General features: G+C 41.5%; 1 protein-coding gene across 2 annotated transcripts; it reads right to left on the bottom strand.

The window, feature by feature from the left end:
* Positions 1-1,335: 1,335 nt before the first annotated feature.
* Positions 1,336-16,952, bottom strand: itgb6 (integrin, beta 6). Of its 2 annotated transcripts, none has more exons than XM_030721559.1 (16): positions 16,791-16,952; positions 14,647-14,716; positions 14,240-14,310; positions 13,821-14,019; positions 13,477-13,723; positions 13,174-13,339; positions 12,908-13,069; positions 12,699-12,794; positions 12,319-12,408; positions 11,044-11,178; positions 5,759-6,176; positions 5,452-5,674; positions 4,900-4,994; positions 3,000-3,116; positions 2,755-2,921; positions 1,336-1,434 (listed from the first exon to the last, which is right to left on the bottom strand). In XM_030721559.1, exons 2-16 carry the CDS (start codon positions 14,699-14,701, stop codon positions 1,336-1,338), a joined length of 2,340 nt encoding a protein of 779 aa, XP_030577419.1. In that variant the 5' UTR covers positions 14,702-14,716; positions 16,791-16,952. The 2 variants fall into 2 exon arrangements, with proteins under 2 accessions (XP_030577419.1, XP_030577409.1); XM_030721549.1 differs by lacking the exon at positions 16,791-16,952 and adding an exon at positions 14,801-14,897.
* Between the last annotated feature and the right edge of the window lie 2,292 nt (positions 16,953-19,244).

Genomic DNA, 19,244 nt, shown 5'->3' with positions numbered 1-19,244 from the left:
TCCTGCGACTCCAAAAGTTTCTTCAAATCTGACGTAGTGTTTCTGAAGCTAGATAGACATTTTGTCACCAGCACAGAGTGCACAGCTAACCTTGATATTGTCATCTTTAGCTGACACAAACTCAAAATAGTGCCTGTAGTTCCACCTAGAAAACGCGCATCTCTCTCCTCCCTGCGTCTCTGTGTGCTATTATTGTCGCATCCGCATACGTCACTCTCCGAGACGCAAGAAGAAAGCAAAAATATATCTTTTTACTAAGGAAAATGACAAGAACAGTAACGCACAGAGATTTGGATAAGTAACTTTAATCTGATGACTGGATTGCAAATAGTAACGCGTTAGATTACTTGTTACCGAAAAAAGTAGATTAGATTAGAGAAACGCGTTAGTTACTCACTAAGGCCTTACTCTAATCTGAATACATCACTGCTCTCCATCAACATCACTGGTCGTTTGAACTGGATCCTCCTCTGTTGCAGCCCTGCTCCCCTTCTCCTCAGCCCTATGAACCCTACTCCTTTATACTCAGTTAAATGTGAAAGGAATTTCCCATCTTTGGGGACAAATAAAGTGTCCTATCTTATTGTAATCAAAGTAATAAAACTGATACACAGTGAACACGGCCTCAGTACCCAGGGCAGGTTGCCTTTTTAGAAAATGAAAACTCAGAGAACAGAGTGCTGAGTGATCGCACCGTAAGCAAAATCAGATCAGTCTACCCACTGTTTGTGAGAACTGTGCTGCAACCGGCAGTTAAAACCTGAATGACAGAAGAGCCATTTCATGAAATGTCAAATCCAAACTTTAATTATGTGCCACATACCATTAAGAAAAAGCTAAAAACAGTTATTAAAAATGAAGGCTCAGCCTTGTTTTACAATAAAATAACAGACAGATTATTAACAACAACAAAACAACCTCTTACACCTGTATATTTACACATTTTCATTCAGTAGTAGACCACTTGTAGTGTAGACTCCTCCTTTCCAAGCTGCAAGGTACAGTACACAAGCACAAGTGTAAGGCCATGCAACAGAAGCGTCCAGTGTTTAGCAGTACAGTGCACTTCTACAGCAGCAAATTCACCTCGTAGTGTTTGTCTGTTCACAGTGTCGTCTACTGCACTAGGACATCTCTGAATTAACACAGAGATTCATACAAAAACTATTCAATACAAATATCTCTGTCTCACACACACACACACACACACACACACACACACACACACACACACACACACACACACACACACACACACACACACACACACACACACACACACACACCAACACACATACACACATTTAAGTGCACTCAGATGCATCCAGTTCCTCATCAGTAGTGATTCATAGTGATAGTCTTTTCTCTCTGTGCATTATAATAAGTTACGTTTCTGTATGTAGATGTCGAGCTCTTGAACAGAGGGTTGGTCCCCTGAAAGGAAACAAAGAAAGAACACAATGAGTTGTAGTTTTTTATTGTTGTTACAAATGCCATGAAAATATTGAAAACAAAAATGTGTCAGTCCTGTAAACCTTCCCAGCTGTGGTTCTCTGCCCCAAGCCCATTTTGCCCAAATCAAGAAGCTTGCAAATGCCTTTTAGAAAAGGTTTCATACAGTCCTGTGAAAAAGAAAGTTTTCACAGGAAAACTTAAGAGGGTCAGTAGCAGGCAGGTGCTGCTGATTAAATGCACTTCATTAATTGATCATTGGGAAGTGTGAGCGTCTCTATAAAAACTTAAGTCTTTACAGTTTGCAGGTCTGGAGCATTTGGGTGTGTCTTAACACAATGCCTCAGTCTTTCCAGGAGTGGCCATTGCAGCAAATCCCCCCCCCCAAGGTCAGACCGTGCAATGCTCAGAGAAATTGAAAAAAAAATAAAAATAAATAAAAGCACTAAATCTCAGATCTACAAACCTCAGTTAGCACGTTAAAGGTCATGACAGTACAAATAGAACAAGTTTGGCGTGTTTGGAAGGGTTGCAGGAGAAAACCTCTTTTCTCTAAAAAGAGCACAGTGGCACAGCTTTGGTTTGCAAAGTTGCATCTGAACAAACCACAAGACTTCTGGAACAATGTCCTTTGGACAGATGAGACCAAAGTGGAGATGTTTGGCCACAATGCACAGCACCACATTTGGAAATCAACAAACACAGCATATCAGCACAAACACCTCGTACCAACTGTCAAACAGTGCGGTGGAGGGGGTGATGATCTGGGCTTGTTTTGCAGCTGCAAGACCCGGGCATCAGCAGTGTGTATACCAAAGAATTCTTGAGTCAAATGCAAGGCCGTCTGTCTGACAGCTAAAGCATGGCCTAATGTGGTTCATGCAACAACACAATGATCCAAAGTAGATCAGCAAATCTATAACAGAAAGGCTGAAAAAGAAAAGAATCAAGGTGTTCAAATGGCCCGGTCAAAGTTCAGACCTCAACCTGATTGAAATGCTGTGATGGGACATTAAGAGAGCTGTGCATAAACAAATCCTTACAAACCGAAGCACAGTTGTAAAGAAGAATGGGCCAAAATTCCTTGATAATGATCTGATAGGCCGATTAAGTTCCACAGAAATTCTTTCCTCAAGTCATTGCTGCCTAAGGCCGTTCCAGAAGCTACTGTGCTAACATTTCTACAAACTGATGAATGCCTAATACATTCTCTGGCTCTATAATTATTAATCTAAGCTCAACAACAACAACAAAAAACAAAACATAGAAAGAATATAAAGCAAAATCATTTCAAGGTCTTACTGTCTGCCATTTTGCCTTTGCCCTCTCAGCCTCAAACTTTGCCACCTCCTTACGGTCATGGACCGACACCAGCACCTTCCACACGCCCAGCAGGATCAGGCCGATACACACGACAGAAAGAGAGACCCCGAGAAGAATCACGGGGATGTTGGGAGGCTCTGGACATCCTGAGGTAGGACACAAGGATGAGTTGAGATTTGCATCAGGAGTACCATTTTAATCGTCCATGCTGGTGTTGAGCTTACCGTACATCTGGAGGTCATATGCAGTGGTGCCCATCTCCCCTTGCACCACTTTAAACGATGCCCAGCACTCATTCTCCATCATAAGCGTGCATGGCATAGAGGGGCTCTTGTCATAATCTGGGAGGAAATGTGAACATACATATCCATAAGAAAGGCTATCATCTTCCCTTTGGACATTGTGCTGAGAATGTCAGATGATATACTCTCCTCTGTTGTGCTGTCAGTGTGACTTCATTATCTAAGACTACAATCTGGTGTGTGTTCATGAGTGTGTGTGGACCGAACCATTGTATTTCACTTCTGAAGCTTGAAAATCCTCTGCGATAATCAGATATACCTCTCAGCTTGCACAAGTACAGCGGCTTTAAAATCAACTCCTCTACAAAGGAAGACCGAGCTCTTTGGCTATTCACAGGCACTATAATAGCTTTGCCTGTACAACAAGGTAAATAATATGTTCCCCATTGTGCCACGCTGCCCAAAAGGACATGGATGGTGTTGCGTTAGAGAGGAGGGGGGTGTAGACTTCAGAGAAACACCTGAGTCGATGGAGGTCAGCATTCCTCCAAACCAGCGACCCTCGCTGAAACTTAGCAGGGTTCTGTGTTGATACCACCATCAAAAACACCAGAGCCTTTACAGGACAGGCAGGTGATGGTGCAAAAACCCATGCTTTGACTTATGGTCACTTTATATGTTATTTCTATGAATACAAATTTTTTATGTGTTTTAGCTTTCACATATATATATATATATATATATATATATATATATTTTTTTATATATATTTTTATATATATATTTATATATATATATATATATATATATATATTTTTTTTTTTTTTTTTTTTTGAGTGCATTTTCCTTTCATGGATTTCAATGAATACCAGTGACTAAGGAAAGTTAACCTGCACCAGCTTGAAACCTGCTTAAGATCCTGCTTGGTGATCCCACAGTAAGAAAGTGTGTCTTATTATGCTGTCGGTGTCATATCACTGTCTCGTGGTGGCAGTTGGAAGCAGAGCCTGTTTTGCACATTCTTCCTTGTGAACCGCTTCCAAAAGAGTCTGACATACAAGTTTAGATGTCAAAATGCCTTTCACCCCTCTGCTAGTGTATTAACTTGAATGGCAAGAAGTAACCAAATAGAAATGAATAAGCAATAGTTTTCACTGCATTGTAAATGTCGCTGTTTGGAAGCCCCTTTTCAGCCTTTCCAGATCTGGAGGCTTCTTGCTTTTTTTTTTCTTTATTTCTTATGAGGCCTGGACTGTAAAAGGTGTGATCAAAAAGTTCCCAAACTCCAGCCATAGAAACCTAAAGTCAGACCTGATTTAAACCACTCTCAGTTTTCATACCGTGTCTTGTGGGACTATCAAACCAGAGAGTCCAGTGGATTTAAACTTGTGAGACAAATGCAATGAATGTTTTGTGTTATCTAAACTGCAAAGCAGACTTCTGTGTATGATTTCAGCTGCACCAGGGACACATGTAAGACATGACTACCAGGTTATACTTTCTGCTGTAACACACTGAAAAAGCAGCAGCTTTTTTTTAGCCACACCAACAAAAAACACTGAGTCACTGCCTTGAGGGGCTTTCTCAAAAGACATCCTTGAATGAGGAAGGACCAAATTTATAGACTGTTATAGGCAGAATTAGAAAGCTTGTTGATTGCAACTTGGTGAGACAAATGGGAAGGTTTGTATATAATTCGGGCATTATTCACCTTATGGAGATCTTACATTATGTCCTCCTTATGGGGACAAACTGCAAATCCCCATTAGGTAAGTCATTTAATTTTTAGCATAAGTTTAGGTTAGGGATAGAAAAGGAGTGGGTTAGAGGAAGAAGCTGAATGAAAGTCAAGTAAAAACAGGTAAGTTAGGGAGTCCTTTACCTCCTGTTGTGTTGATGTAAATCTTAGGAATGCTGCACCTTTGATCACACAACTCAGTATCATCCTTATCTTGAAGATGACACTCTACACAGGTCCTAGTGTTGAAACAAGCAAAAAAACAAAACGTTAAGATGATACAGTAAGCATTTAATGAGGCTTCACTCACTGACACCGGGCGAAAGGAGAAATCACAGTCGTGCCCACTTATCAGCTTTTTCCCAAGGCTTCACTCACTCTCTATCACGAGTCTCTCCTGTAACAGTGGTATCAAATGGTCCTAGCCCTGACAGCTGCTTTACAATGGGGAAAGGAAATCTCTCAATGCTGCGTTGGGGACATTAGTGTCTTTTGATGTTACATGGAAGCTGTAGACACATGTGAACAACAGGGCCAGAACCTGATATGCCTGAGCTCAAAAGAACAGGCATAAGGAGGTGATATCTTGTATCTTTGAGGTAAAGAAATACCAATCACCGAGGTGATGCTGACAAAAATACTTGTCTTTACACCCTTGTTCAGCTGAAAGAAGTGACGGAGTGACTGTGTTCTCACCTTGCAGATGTACAGGAGTTTCCACATGTTGGGCACTTCTCACACTTGTCCCCAGATGCTCCGGGTATAGTACAGACACAGTGTCCACACTCACATTTCCCCCTGCTGCTGCAGAGCGAGCCATCTTCTGACACACACGCCTCCGTGCTGGTGCTGCAGTTACAGTGTTCCCCTTTCCAGCCGCTTTCACAGATGCACTCTCCGCAGTCACACACTCCATGGCCTGCAAACAAGAACTCTTTCTAAAAAAAAAGGTTTTCCACAAAAACAGATGAATAAGTCACATCATTCACATGTAATTACTCACCTCCGCAGAGCTCCCCATGGAAACGAACACAGGAGTAATTGTCACACTCGCAGTAAGGTCCGTAGATGCGGCCAAAGCTGGATGCATGACACACACACTGTCCACAGTAGCACTGCCCCTGACCACTGCATATTTCAGACTCATTGTTTGCGAGGCAGTTGCTCAACAAAGTGCTCTCCTCATTGCATTCGCACTGTGCTCCCAGGAACCCCGGCTGACACACACACACTCCACACTGGAAAGCCCCTTGACCCTCAGTGCACTGGGTGGTGTTTGCTGTAGGAGGCTGCTGGCAGTCACAGGAGCAAAGAGACTCCACTTCTATCTCCAAACTGTCCTGTAGGCCCACAGGTTTGAGGGAGAAGTGACGAACTCCTGACAGGCATCCCGGAAGCACCACAGATACGTTGAACACAACCTGAGGAACACAGAAGGGGCCTCTTAAATTAAGACCAAACTAAGAACATCATCTTTTTCATCTTCAATGAAGAGAGACAGGAAAGCAGAGAGAGAAGACACACAACAAAGGGCCTCAGGTCAAAATTGAACCAGGCTACTGCATTTAGCCTTGCAGCATATTGTCATCTACTTGGCTTGTGAGCTAAACTGATGCCCATTAAGCCCCAATGTTGTTGAAAGTGAGTAAATTAGCTCCTCTGTTCTTCTTTTGGCTGCTCCCTTTAGAGGTCACCATGGTAGATCATCTGCCTCCATCTCACCCTATCCCTAGCATCCCTAGCTCCTCTGTCACACCAGCCCTCTGCATTGTCCTCCTTCACTACATCCATGAATCCTCTCTGTGGTCTTCCTCTTTTCCTTCCTTCCTCTTTAAGCTCCATGTTCCTTTGTTCAATATATCTACTATCCTTCCTCTGCGCATGTCCAAACCATCTCTGTGTTGTCTCTCTAACTTTGTCTCCATAGTGCTCAATCTGAGCTGTCTCATTGATGTACTAATTTTTAATTACCATTCTGGTAATTCCCAATAAAAATCTGAACATCTTCAACTCTGCCACCACCAGCTCAGCCTCCTGTCTTCTGTCAAAAATCACCCCCGACACTCTTCTCCACCCACTCCACCCTGCCTGTGTTCTCTTCTTCACCTCTCTTGTGCACTGTCTGTTGCTTTGAATGGCTGACTCCAGGTATTTAAACTCTTCCACCTTCTCTACCTCTGCTCCTTACAGCTTCACCTTTCCACTTGTCTCCTTCTCATTCACACACATATATTCTGTCTTGTTTCTACTGACTTTCCTCTTCACTCCAGAACATACCTCCATCTCTCCAGGCTCTTTTCCACCTGCTCCCTACTTTCACTACAGATCACAATGTTGTACCAGTCATAGTCCCTACATTTAGAGTCCCTGCTCTCATCTCCAAACCCATTCCTTTCTTTCTCTCTTGCTGCCTCCAAATGCCTGTGAATGTACCTGAATGAGGCATGCTGCATAAAGTCCATTGAGTGCTCAAGTACAGTAGAAAAGGACTTTATAATAATTAGTCCATTTACCATTTAATGTTCTCTGGATTTTTTTTTTTTTTTGAATACTCCCTTCTGTTTGGCCAGTTCTCCTCAGGGCTGCATTTTGTCTCTACTGCTTTTCATTTTGTATCCTAATGTTTGCATAAGGCAGTACTGAAACAGGCATATCTTAGAGTATGGAGATGTCCCGTGTTTACAGTGCCTTGCGAAAGTATTCGGCCCCCTTGAACTTTTCAACCTTTTGCCACATTTCAGGCTTCAAACATAAAGATATAAAATTTTAATTTTTTGTGAAGAATCAACAACAAGTGGGACACAATCGTGAAGTGGAATGAAATTTATTGGATATGTCAAACTTTTTTAACAAATAAAAAACTGAAAAGTGGGGCGTGCAATATTATTCGGCCCCCTTGCGTTAATACTTTGTAGCGCCACCTTTTGCTGCAATTACAGCTGCAAGTCACTTGGGGTATGTCTCTATCAGTTTTGCACATCGAGAGACTGAAATTCTTGCCCATTCTTCCTTGCAAAACAGCTTGAGCTCAGTGAGGTTGGATGGAGAGTGTTTGTGAACAGCGGTCTTCAGCTCTTTCCACAGATTCTTGATTGGATTCAGGTCTGGACTTTGACTTGGCCATTCCAACACCTGGATACGTTTATTTGTGAACCATTCCATTGTAGATTTGGCTTTATGTTTTGGATCATTGTCTTGTTGGAAGATAAATCTCCGTCCCAATCTCAGGTCTCTTGCAGACTCCAACAGGTTTTCTTCCAGAATGGTCCTGTATTTGGCCCCATCCATCTTCCCATCAATTTTGATCATCTTCCCTGTCCCTGCTGATGAAAAGCAGGCCCAAACCATGATGCTGCCACCACCATGTTTGACAGTGGGGATGGTGTGTTCAGGGTGATGAGCTGTGTTGCTTTTACGCCAAACATATCGTTTTGCATTGTGGCCAAACAGTTCGATTTTGGTTTCATCTGACCAGAGCACCTTCTTCCACATGTTTGGTGTGTCTCCCAGGTGGCTTGTGGCAAACTTTAAACGAGACTTTTTATGGATATCTTTGAGAAATGGCTTTCTTCTTGGCACTCTTCCATAAAGGCCAGATTTGTGTAGTGTACGACTGATTGTTGTCCTATGGACAGACTCTCCCACCTCAGCTGTAGATCTCTGCAGTTCATCCAGAGTGATCATGGGCCTCTTGGCTGCATCTCTGATCAGTCTTCTCCTTGTTTGAGATGAAAGTTTAGAGGGATTTGGTAGATTTGCAGTGGTCTGATACTCCTTCCATTTCAATATGCACAGTGCTCCTTGAGATGTTTAAAGCTTGGGAAATCTTTTTGTATCCAAATCCGGCTTTGAACTTCTCCACAACAGTATCTCGGACCTGCCTGGTGTGTTTCTTGGTCTTCATGATGCTCTCTGCACTTTGGACAGAACCCTGAGACTATCACAGAGCAGGTGCATTTATACGGAGACTTGATTACACACAGGTGGATTCTATTTATCATCATCAGTCATTTGGGACAATTGGATCATTCAGAGATCCTCACTGAACTTCTGGAGTGAGTTTGCTGCACTGAAAGTAAAGGGGCCAAATAATATTGCACGCCCCACTTTTCAGTTTTTTATTTGTTAAAAAAGTTTGACACATCCAATAAATTTCATTCCACTTCACGATTGTGTCCCACTTGTTGTTGATTCTTCACAAAAAATTAAAATTTTATATCTTTATGTTTGAAGCCTGAAATGTGGCAAAAGGTTGAAAAGTTCAAGGGGGCCGAATACTTTCGTAAGGCACTGTACACCAGAATGCCAAACAGAATCATGGCTGGCTATCATACATGATTATTGCAAGTGGTGTTATGCTCATTATTTGAGTTTAAACACCTTCAAGACCAAGGAGATGGTCACTGGTTTAGAGAAAGGTGCAATTTGCCCTTATCTGCAAACTATCATTAAAGATCAGAAAATTGATACAGTAGACACAAGTATTTGGGGACAATTATTGATAATAAATGGAACTTTAATGTCCATGTAGCAGAGTAATAAAATTAGTTCATCTCCACTGCCATTTTTTCACTTGCTGGTTCTACACAGTTTAAGTGTGTAGTGTGTGGAACAGATCACTGTGAAAAGTGTAAAGTGTAAAGCTCAGAACCAGCTTTGAGCAACATCATGCATCTGCAAAGCCAGATGCATGATGACCAGCAAGAACGGTCCTTAACAAGATGAATTTTAGTTGGCAAATTCACTCATACCATCTGTCATCATGCTTTTTAACTTGTGTGAATGAAATTTAAATGAGAAATTGCAAAAACTACTTTGAGTTTTATTGAATTTTTAATGTGTCATTGACAGTTGCTTCATTTTTTTTTTTTTTTTTGTCTTGAGTGTGTTTTATGTATGTTAAATGTTTTGGCATCATCTCAACATCTCAAAAATATTGACCGAGCTATCATTTACAAGCGCTGAGGCCACAGAATTGTATTCACCAAGTCATGCTCCAATCATAATTGTTATTCACTGAAAAACAACTGAAAATCTGCCAGGTTTCTCCAGTGTAACACACTGATCTGAGCCAAACAAATCTTGAGTCAGGTACAACGGAGCCGTAAGCCAGCTGCTCAAGTGTTGATGAGGCAGAGTGCACATTACATCAGTTTTTGCCCCGTCGGTCTGAATATTGATTTTTAAATTCTTTTGCAGGGTTATAAAGTGCTGCAGGTTATGACAGGTTCTCTTCATACCCTGGAATGAAACGTCTGTTGCTGAAGTGCAAGTCACATTCCTTTTCAGCTAATATGCTTTGAGCTGTTGGAAGTCCTCTGTCTCTTCCTCTATTTAGATTCACAGGTATAACGAGTCTGTGACGGGCCCCAGGGCAGATATTATCTGGTTCCTTACTGCTATGTTGCATCGGGGCAAACACAGCATCACATTCTCTCTCTCTTGCTCGCTCTTGCTCTCACTCACACACACACACACATTGTCAGTGTAAAAATAATAGCATATAGCAATAATCAATAATATTAATAGCGCCATTCCAGTTTTTGATCAGTACCATGGAAAACAACTGCAGTCAGAAGTCTGGGGAACAGGCACATTTATCTAAGCTTATACTATAACCTCACACCATCTTCTTCAACTAGACTGCCACACGCCCAAAACAGGCTTAGCCTCGCTGAAGTAACATAAAGACAGCTGCAGTGTCTGCAAGCATGGAACAAAAGAGAAGCCCATTAACCACGTCTTCACACACTGACTGCTCAGGGTCACCGCACCAAACAAGCGCGTTCATTTATAGAACTCCTCATTCAACAATCATTTCCAGTGGACCAGCTTCCAGATATATCACACACACACACACATATAGACAGCGTGAGCACATATTTTCTGCACAAGTTGTAGCAATATTTCAGTCCTGTACAAAAACAAACTACTCGCCAATCAGAACTTCATCATTCAGGCCTTGAACTCAGCAAAGTCATTGACAACACTGCTCAGATCAAGGTCCTGGTGGTATACTCATTCTTGCAGTCTTTTCTTTTTTGAGCATCACTTTCATTGTTTTGATTTGATAAACATAATTTAAAATGCGTCAGCTAACTAGGCCTACTCTGTAAGACACTCTCAAAAAACAAATGATTTCATAGTTCCTTACAAATCTACATTTTTTTGTTGTTGTTGTTATTTTTGGTGTTTGAGTTCAATTGTTAATGTTCCTGTCCCAAGAGTTTGTATGAAAGGTGCTCTCAAAATACAAAAATAAAGCAATTTCTAACAACAGCAACTCACTGTCTCTCCTGGTTTGATGTTGGAGCAGCGTTTTAGATCAGGGAAGATGGTTCCATTAGGGCAAACAGTTGTGAAGGACATCTGCAGCTCCTCTGTGTTTCCAAGGACCTCTAGTTCAATCTCTGAGCGAAGCTCCTGGAAAACAGTTTATTTATATTATGAGCGGCATGGAAACACAATGGGCAGCACAGCTTCAGGCTTCCCTTTCAAACAAACAAACAAACAAACAAAGAGTAAAACTAACAAAGACCTAAAATCAAATCAAATTTTCTTTTTATGTCAAGTGGGATTTCCGGGGCCGTAAGATGTATTACACTTTTCACCCTGCACTGACCTGACACCTCATATCTAATTCTGTCTTTCTGGGTGAGTCATCATCCCAGGTGTGCTGTGCTGTACAAAGCACCTGAAGAAAGAGTGACAGCTAACCTCAGCTGGAGAAAATACTATGCTTGACTGACTAATGAACTCTGTGACGGCCTGTCTGAGTGCTAACAGAGGGTATATTGTGTGCTTCCTGGCTTTGGTGTTGGCAAGGAGGAGTAAGCTGGAGCATTTATGGGATACACCCAACTGAGCGTGGATTAAGCAGATAAAGCACATCTAAAAAAACTTCAGTTACTCAGCAGAATTACAGGTAAGTATAAGTATTCATCACCTTTATAGCATCACTAAATACTCCCCTGTTTGCACTTCATTCCTGTTAAGCACCACATCTACAATCACTGTGTTGGTGCAGCAGCGACTAAATGCGGGTTTAAATGACGCAACTGATGAAGTAATTAGAGGACTGCACACCCACCAGTCATCGCCGCCAAGGGGGATTTACAAAACGACACACGGTGGAAGAGATAGGCAGACAGAAAACGACTGAGAGCGCGAGAGAGAGAGAGAGAGAAGGAAGGGAAATAAAGAGTAAGTCAGAATTGGAGGGGCGAGGAGATCAAACGGTCGGGACAAGCAGAAACATGCTGCCAAACATGCTGATGCAGAGCGCTGGGTGGTAGAGGGGAAAATGTTAATATAGGAAAGAATGAAAGAGGAAAAGAAATAATATCAAGGAGTGGAAGAAAAGACAAATGAAAACAGCAATGCGCGAGTTTGTGGTCATATACGCTTTTTGTATCTGTAACACTAAACATTTCTTGATTTTAAAAAAAATTAATTATAATGGCAGGTGTTTGTTTTACCTCCACACACACACACACACACATGCACTCATAGACACACATGCACTCTACCAGCAGATCCAGCTCTCCGGGACTGTTTATTTACTTTGTATGCTGTTACAATCAGTTCCAGGATGTTCTCTGAATCTTCCGCCACAACTCCAACCGTGGCGCCAGGTATGAGATTTGCATAGTTCTAAGAGACAGAAAACAAAACAAAAAAACAAAACAAAACAGATAAACAGCAAAGTCATTGTTACAAATACGGGAAGCTCATCACTACATCCCAAAAAGAAAAGTATGAAAAGGAGTGTGGAAGAGAAACGGGCCAGTTGTAACAAGTTGAATACAACTCAGTAGATAAATATTCTAACCTCGATAAAAATAGGGCTCTCAATAACATCTGCATTATTCAGCCTTCTAGTTTGAACCTCTTCTACCAGGAAAACAAACAAACAAAAAATCTTCTTAGGAAGGAGCTGTTACCATGTAGTTTTGTTTCTGTTTTTCTGTCACTGCAAATATCAGCAAGATGTTGTTCTCCACCACCTTATCAATCAGCTGACCGAGAGTTGGATATTCCTGGAAAAAAAGGAAAATCCCAAATGAAATCCTGAACTTTCTAACAGCTGAGGTTACCATGGGGTTAAAGGAGGAAGCAAAAATAATCCTACTTGATTCAAATCAGGTTTTACCTGTACTGTAGACTTGGAGTATTCATTATTGACGTCCAGGTGACACTGACCGTCATTGGGAATCACTATGCCAGCCAGCCTGCTGTCCATCCCAAAGTGGGAGTCACCATCGCTGACAAACACCAGCAAACGCATGGAGTCGTTCCTCCAGCCGATCTTGTCCTATCAGGAGACACACAGCGTGCACTGACTGATCAAATGAAACAGTTGGTGACACGGAGTCACAAACTAACGGCGAGCATCTTTAGAAATTTGAAAAATCTTACCCCGCAAACGGCTACTTGCATGACAGCATCAAAACCGCACTCTGTGTCATCGACGTTTGCAGATACATGCTGCGCTGCAATTATCTCATTGAACTTGGTGGTGTTGCTCGTCAGGGACAAGACGTGTTTATAGCCAAATGTCGGCACGCAGGTTATGGCTGCACTGCTGTAATACACAAGAGATCAAAACCAAGCATTAGAAGAGTAGGGTTCTCTGAGATGATGGTCAAATTTATGAGATCTGTGTTGTTGTTTTTGTTTGTTTTTTTTAGTTCTGGTCATGTTTTGATTTTTATTGTAAACCTGCAGGGGTTGGCCAGTTCTTCTTCTGTGATCTTGATGAAGGGCAGGACAGGTTTCTCCACAAAAGAGCCAAAGCCCATTCGAAATTTACTCGTGAGTTTGCCCATTTCTTTGGTCAAATTAGAGCCCAAGTATTTGATCATCTCCAGATCATTGTTCATGGATGCCGACAGGTCCATTAAGTAGTACATGTCCACAGGATAGTCCTCTGTGTGTTGAACCTTAACCTGGAAGGTCACCTCACTTCCTGTGCAAAAAACACAAAAAACAAAATCAGCCCGTGTTTTCCTCTCTGAACATGAGGAATTGCTTCAGGAGGCAAATCATCACTTCGGACTGCATACCAGATCGAAGGTTGAGGGCCATTTTTTGAGGGAAGATCTGTGTGCTGTTAGCGTTGCCTTTCTTTCTCCCAAGTGGCTGATCCTGGAGGACCTGACTTCTGGAAATGGGGAACTCCAGCTGGTCCCTGGCACAGCCCTTTTCTAATAAGCCGTCCAGCGTGTCACATCTTTCAGTGACTGAAAACCAGTCTGTGAAATTCTGAGGCATGAGAGAGAACATGTGACAAGAAGTCACACTTTATGCCGTTTACAGTTTGCAGACTTGTTTTATAGCACGCCATAAAGATTATTACTTTATCACCATCATTTGAACCAAACATGAGAATACATTCTGCAAATCTGCGCCTAAAAATCATTTCAGTTTAAGTGTGACAGGGCCATGTGCTTGCTGCTGAGTTCTCATACATGCAGCTGCTCACCTCCTGTGTGCACCAGGCGCACTGAGGACTGAGCTGCAGACAGTCGTCACAAGTCACGGCTGAACACCGTCCTGCACAGCACATAAACAGGTCAGAGTGAACTTGTCAGCACAGACCAGAGTCCGACACAAGAAGCAGTTTGTAATTTTTTTTATGTGAATTGTTTTTTACCTATATGATATCATTATTTTAACATGTGGAATTATTCAAATCATTTTCAGTGCAATAAATACAATACTATTCTTGATTTAAAAAATAAAATAAATAAAGCTTTAACATCTTTGCACAATAAAGCATGCCAACCAGTCATCAGTGCCAAGGCAGCATTGTTGACTTGCTCTTGAGTGACTGCTACTTCTTGTTTGCACCTTTCAAACGTGCTGCCCCTGATCTTTTAAAAACCTTACCCTCCACGGCGCTGATCCAGTACCGGAGAATCAGGCTCAGCAGTATAAGCCCCATTAGTCCGTGAGGTTACTGGTTGAGAAGAAACAGAAGGTGAATATTTCAAGTTGCTTATCATAGTTTATTTACAGGAGTGAAACCTATCCAGCGTCATACCTCCTGTCTTCAACCGAAAGCAGGCTAGAGAAGAGAACAGAGCGCTGTCCTCTCGCACTACCTGGATAGAGGAGGCGGAGGAGGAGGTGTGTGGCTGCCTCTACCTGTCCTGCCTCTACCTGCCCTGCCTTTTAAGTCAACTTCCGTCCAGGTGAGAAAGCGAGGCGGGCGCGAGGAGAAAACAAACCCGTTTTGGTTAACAATGGTGACCGCTAGCTGATGTGCACCCCCCCACCACCACCACTCCCCTTAATTATCCGATAATGAATCAGGTTTCCACAATCTGTACATTATTAAAGAATAAGATGGTAGAAAGGAATTCGTACGCAAAGAAGCCTCAAGCCAAAAATAAACGGCAGAGCAAAGATAAATAAATAAATAAGAGAAAGGCTTACATTTTCTCGAAATCTTTAGGCTAGCCTTTCCAATTGAATGGGTATTTCCCCTTTAATGCTAGGAGGTGAAACTTTCTGATATATCACAGATTCAAATGTCACACATGTGCAGCTGGACTTATTATCATCTCATGACTCTTCAATTTTACATAGTGACCTTTGGGAGATACCCAATATTTAGGTTGGAAACCAGTGGCCTAAACCCCGCTGTATACAAAGCAGGTAAAAAAGTAGCTCCGTTTCGAAGCAGCTGCAGTGTCTGAATGGCCTTTTCTAACTTTAAGCTCATGCTGCGTTCACTGTCCTGTATTGTAACACAAGCGTAAGTGACGGTCTGTTAAGGTTGGGTCACTTATAAAATTAAAGCTGAAGTGGAAGTGTGACATTTTGTTGTAATGAAGTATCAAATGTGGCTTTTTCTTGAGTTAAATTTGAGCACTTCTGTCACTGATATGATACCTTGTTGTGAATGACTGACAAGTTTTTGTTGTTTTCGAATTTATTCTCTTTTTCTCTGTTTGGCCACCTGAAGTCCCTGTTCTGGTTGTTCTATGCGAGGCTCTGTTAGCGCACCTTGTCACTCTGGAATTGCAATATGAGGTTGTTATACCTTCATTACGTTGCTGCTACAATGTAACAAGCTAGAATTAAGCTACACTCAAATCTAATCATGAACTTGTGACTGGAGAGAAATAATAAAGTGCAGACAGGACACACCATGAGCAAATATATCCTTCTAAGCTCCACTACGCAGACTCCATCACAGAAGTTATGTTAATATTTAACACAGAGACTCGGAGAACATGAGTCAGCGTCATTGTCTCATGAGAATTTTCCAGCTTGACGATTAACTCAAGACAAAAACAAAGGTGAAGGCCTATCGCAAGATATGAAATATGATCCGGAGTGTATGTATGTGTGTGTGTGTGTGTGTAATACATGGGGATGAGGGGTGTGGCTGAGTAGGTGTTGAACTATTGACAGCTGCAGTGCAGAAATCCCTGCTTGTCCCAAGTCAGAGGAATCTCACAGTTCAGCACCACACCCCTGTGAATTTCTGAGGCCCATCTGTCACCCCGAATTAAACCCCACCTCCTCTCCTCTTACACCAAACCCTCTCACCCCTTAATGCTTTGTCTTTCATTCACACTCTTCTCACACGTTGTATTGTGATCCATATTTTCCACTAGTCTTTCATTTATGCCTCCTTCAGCTTAAGTTTTCCCATTTCTTTTCTGCCACTTTATGGGTTAAGGGTTAGGGTTAGAGTCTCCTCTCCTCTCCTCATTTGTCAACATAATCCAGTCCAACACCATTTTGTAGCCTTTCATTTCCTGCTGATTGTCCTGTGTGAGAATATGCCTTGCTGTAGTGTACTACTGTCTCACATTTCAACCTGACTTTAAAACCTGCTGCCCTTCAGTTGAGTTCCAGAGACATTAGGGTTTTCTAAACCCGGCAGTACTCTTTAAACCATACAGTGGCATTTTTAACAAGCGTCACGCTGATTGATATTCAAAAATGTAGAAAGCTCGTTCCTCTATCGCTCTCTCGACATTATACACAAGTGTAAATACTGCAGTGAGCCGACTCACCTTCAGGGCTGTCCTCTGATAACATGCTGTCCCGTCTCAGTCTTTCTTCCTTGTCATCAAGTGAAAAATGGAGAGAAGTGGAGAAGCATCAGGCCAGCACATTCAGTCCTATTGTATCCCAGCAATTGGCAGAGTAACAGTAAACCTATTGTAACGGCGCCCTTTATGAAGCATGGCGCTAGGATGACCCTGCTGCCCATGCTCCTTGGCTCATACGTACGCGCACATGCGTGTGTGTATGTGTGTATCTGGAAGTTGGTGAGTATGTGTGCATGCATGCATTCTAGGGTTGTGTGTGGGTGTTTGTACAAGCTCCAGCTTGTCTTTGTGTGTGTGTGTGTGTGTGTGTGTGTGTGTGTGTGTGTGTGTGTGTGTGTGTGTGTGTGTGTGTAGGGGGAGGCAGTAATGATAATGAGTGACAGTAACAACTGCTGGCTGTGAGACCTCCAGATCCAGCTTCTTTATTAAGAGTCGACCTGACTGATGTGCTAGTGTTGCACTCTAGAGGCTAAACCCTTTATGAAGTGCACCACAACGCTTCTGACTCAAAGACCTTGTGATTAGTCAGGATGTGTGTGTGTGTGTGTGTGTGTGTGTGTGCGTGTGCGTGTGTGTGTGTGTGTGTGTGCGTGCGTGCGTGCATGCACGTATTTGCTCAAGTTCAATTACTCCCTGCAGTGAGGAGGAGGAAGCTAAGAGAAGGAGAGTCAGTGTGTATTGCAGCCTCCTTCTTACAGAGGAATGGCAGGAATGCAGGTGTACATGGATATGTGAGTGAGAAAAATAGTAACTCAAAGGCTTACACTATAAAACAAATAAAACTACATAGCCTACCAAATCAAAATCATTTCCCCTAGGCTATTACTAATAATACAACTATAAAGCACTCTTTTCTTTGAGCCTCAGTTCTGATCTAAACAATCTGCAAAAATCTACTTGAGCTGAATGCTCAGATCAATATATTAGTAAATTTCACAGGATGCCTAAAAGTCTACAGTGGTGCTATAGAGGAAAAGTCAGGTGTTCAACAAAATCTATAGCAATAATATTTCAATAGAGCCTGAATGTCTACAAACAAAGGAATCCTTCCTAATGTTATAGAGATATTTAAATCTTGATCAAAGTGATTTGCCTTGGGATTAAGAAGGGTTACGGTGTCGGGTCATGGGTGTGGTTATTGCTAATTTGAGCCGTTACAAAAGTCTAAAACACTCTTTGTCTTGTAGTCTGCTTATTGAGAAAGCTGTATCCATGGCCTGCCATACAAAATGTTTTTGGGATGGTCAAGCCAAAGATCTGTGCTGACATGTTTCAGTACATCAGTAGTGATTCTCTCCAGTGACAGTTGTCTGACTAAATGTGGAAAAGCTGAAACATAATATGGAAATTATTCATCAGATATGTAACTGGATGTTACATGAAATGTGAATGTCCTTAGACTGCATTTGTACTCCTTTAACTTTACAAAGGAAAATTTTGGAGGGATTAATAAGCGGTGGTTTTACTGGTCCCATCCGCTTGAGATCAAACTGGGCCGTATGTGGCAGCCCATAATAATTTCATCTTTACGTGAAACTGTCCAAAAATGTGATCATAATTAGCATTTGCATTGCAGTATTATTATTATTTCACACTTACATGTTTCAGATCATTAAACACATTTTAATATTAGACAAGGATAACCTGAATAAATACAAAATGCAGTTTTTAAATGATGGTTTTATTTATTAAGGCGAAAAAAAGCTATCCAGACCTTCATGAACATGGTTGATATAACAGGAACTCAGAGTGGGAAGTGACAACAAATGCTCTCTTCATTGTTTTGTTTAATAATAGAACCTTTGTGATGCTTCTGCTTAAGTGTTGTTAACTGCATTTGGAAACCAATAATTCATAATAGGTCATAATTTTCTATTTCAGGTTTGGTTTCAGCTGTGAAACAATAAAGGCTTTATTTTCAAGACAATGACTGCTACTTTTGATTATCATTATTATTATTTGTTCATATTTTAACTATTCATAACCAGAATAGTGTTTATCCAGTGCCGTAAAAGCAGAGGATGAGCTTGCAGCGCAAAATTTTGTGTTAAGCAGCAATTGAGTGTTTTACCTGGTCAGGGTGGAGCCACTTCTTATTAATGCTTCTTAAATCATTTCATAAGTACTGAAACTAATGATAACACCATGATGATTACCCAGAGCCCACAAAGGTTTGTTTGTTCTTTCAAACCTATTGTATAAACTTAACAGTTATCATTTTTTAAATTTTGTTGTTGATATTGTTTGTTCTGGCTGTAGTCACTGTTGCTAGCTTCTCAGCCATGGAATGAGTTTCTTTTTGTTTTTCTGATGTGACTTTAAAATGGATTTTTTTTTGGACTGTTGATTAGTCAAAACTGAGGACATCATCTGACACTTAAAGAAAACCTAAGAGGTGGATGAATTATACTCTTA

This window comes from Archocentrus centrarchus, chromosome 3 (genome assembly GCF_007364275.1).
Source record: "Archocentrus centrarchus isolate MPI-CPG fArcCen1 chromosome 3, fArcCen1, whole genome shotgun sequence".
NCBI classification, from domain to species: Eukaryota; Metazoa; Chordata; class Actinopteri; order Cichliformes; family Cichlidae; genus Archocentrus; species Archocentrus centrarchus.
The sequence above is the reverse complement of the archived record's forward strand: the minus strand, read 5'-3'. Positions and strand labels throughout refer to the sequence as shown.

Bases quoted from the DNA above. Each gene is read 5' to 3' on its own strand.
- itgb6 (XM_030721559.1), bottom strand. From the start codon at position 14,701: ATGGGGCTTATACTGCTGAGCCTGATTCTCCGGTACTGGATCAGCGCC. The intron at 6,177-11,043 runs GTGAGTTGCTGT...TGTGTTCCTCAG, and splicing joins ACATCAAACCAGGAGAGACA to GTTGTGTTCAACGTATCTGT. The intron at 4,995-5,451 runs GTGAGAACACAG...TTTCAACACTAG, and splicing joins AACTCCTGTACATCTGCAAG to GACCTGTGTAGAGTGTCATC.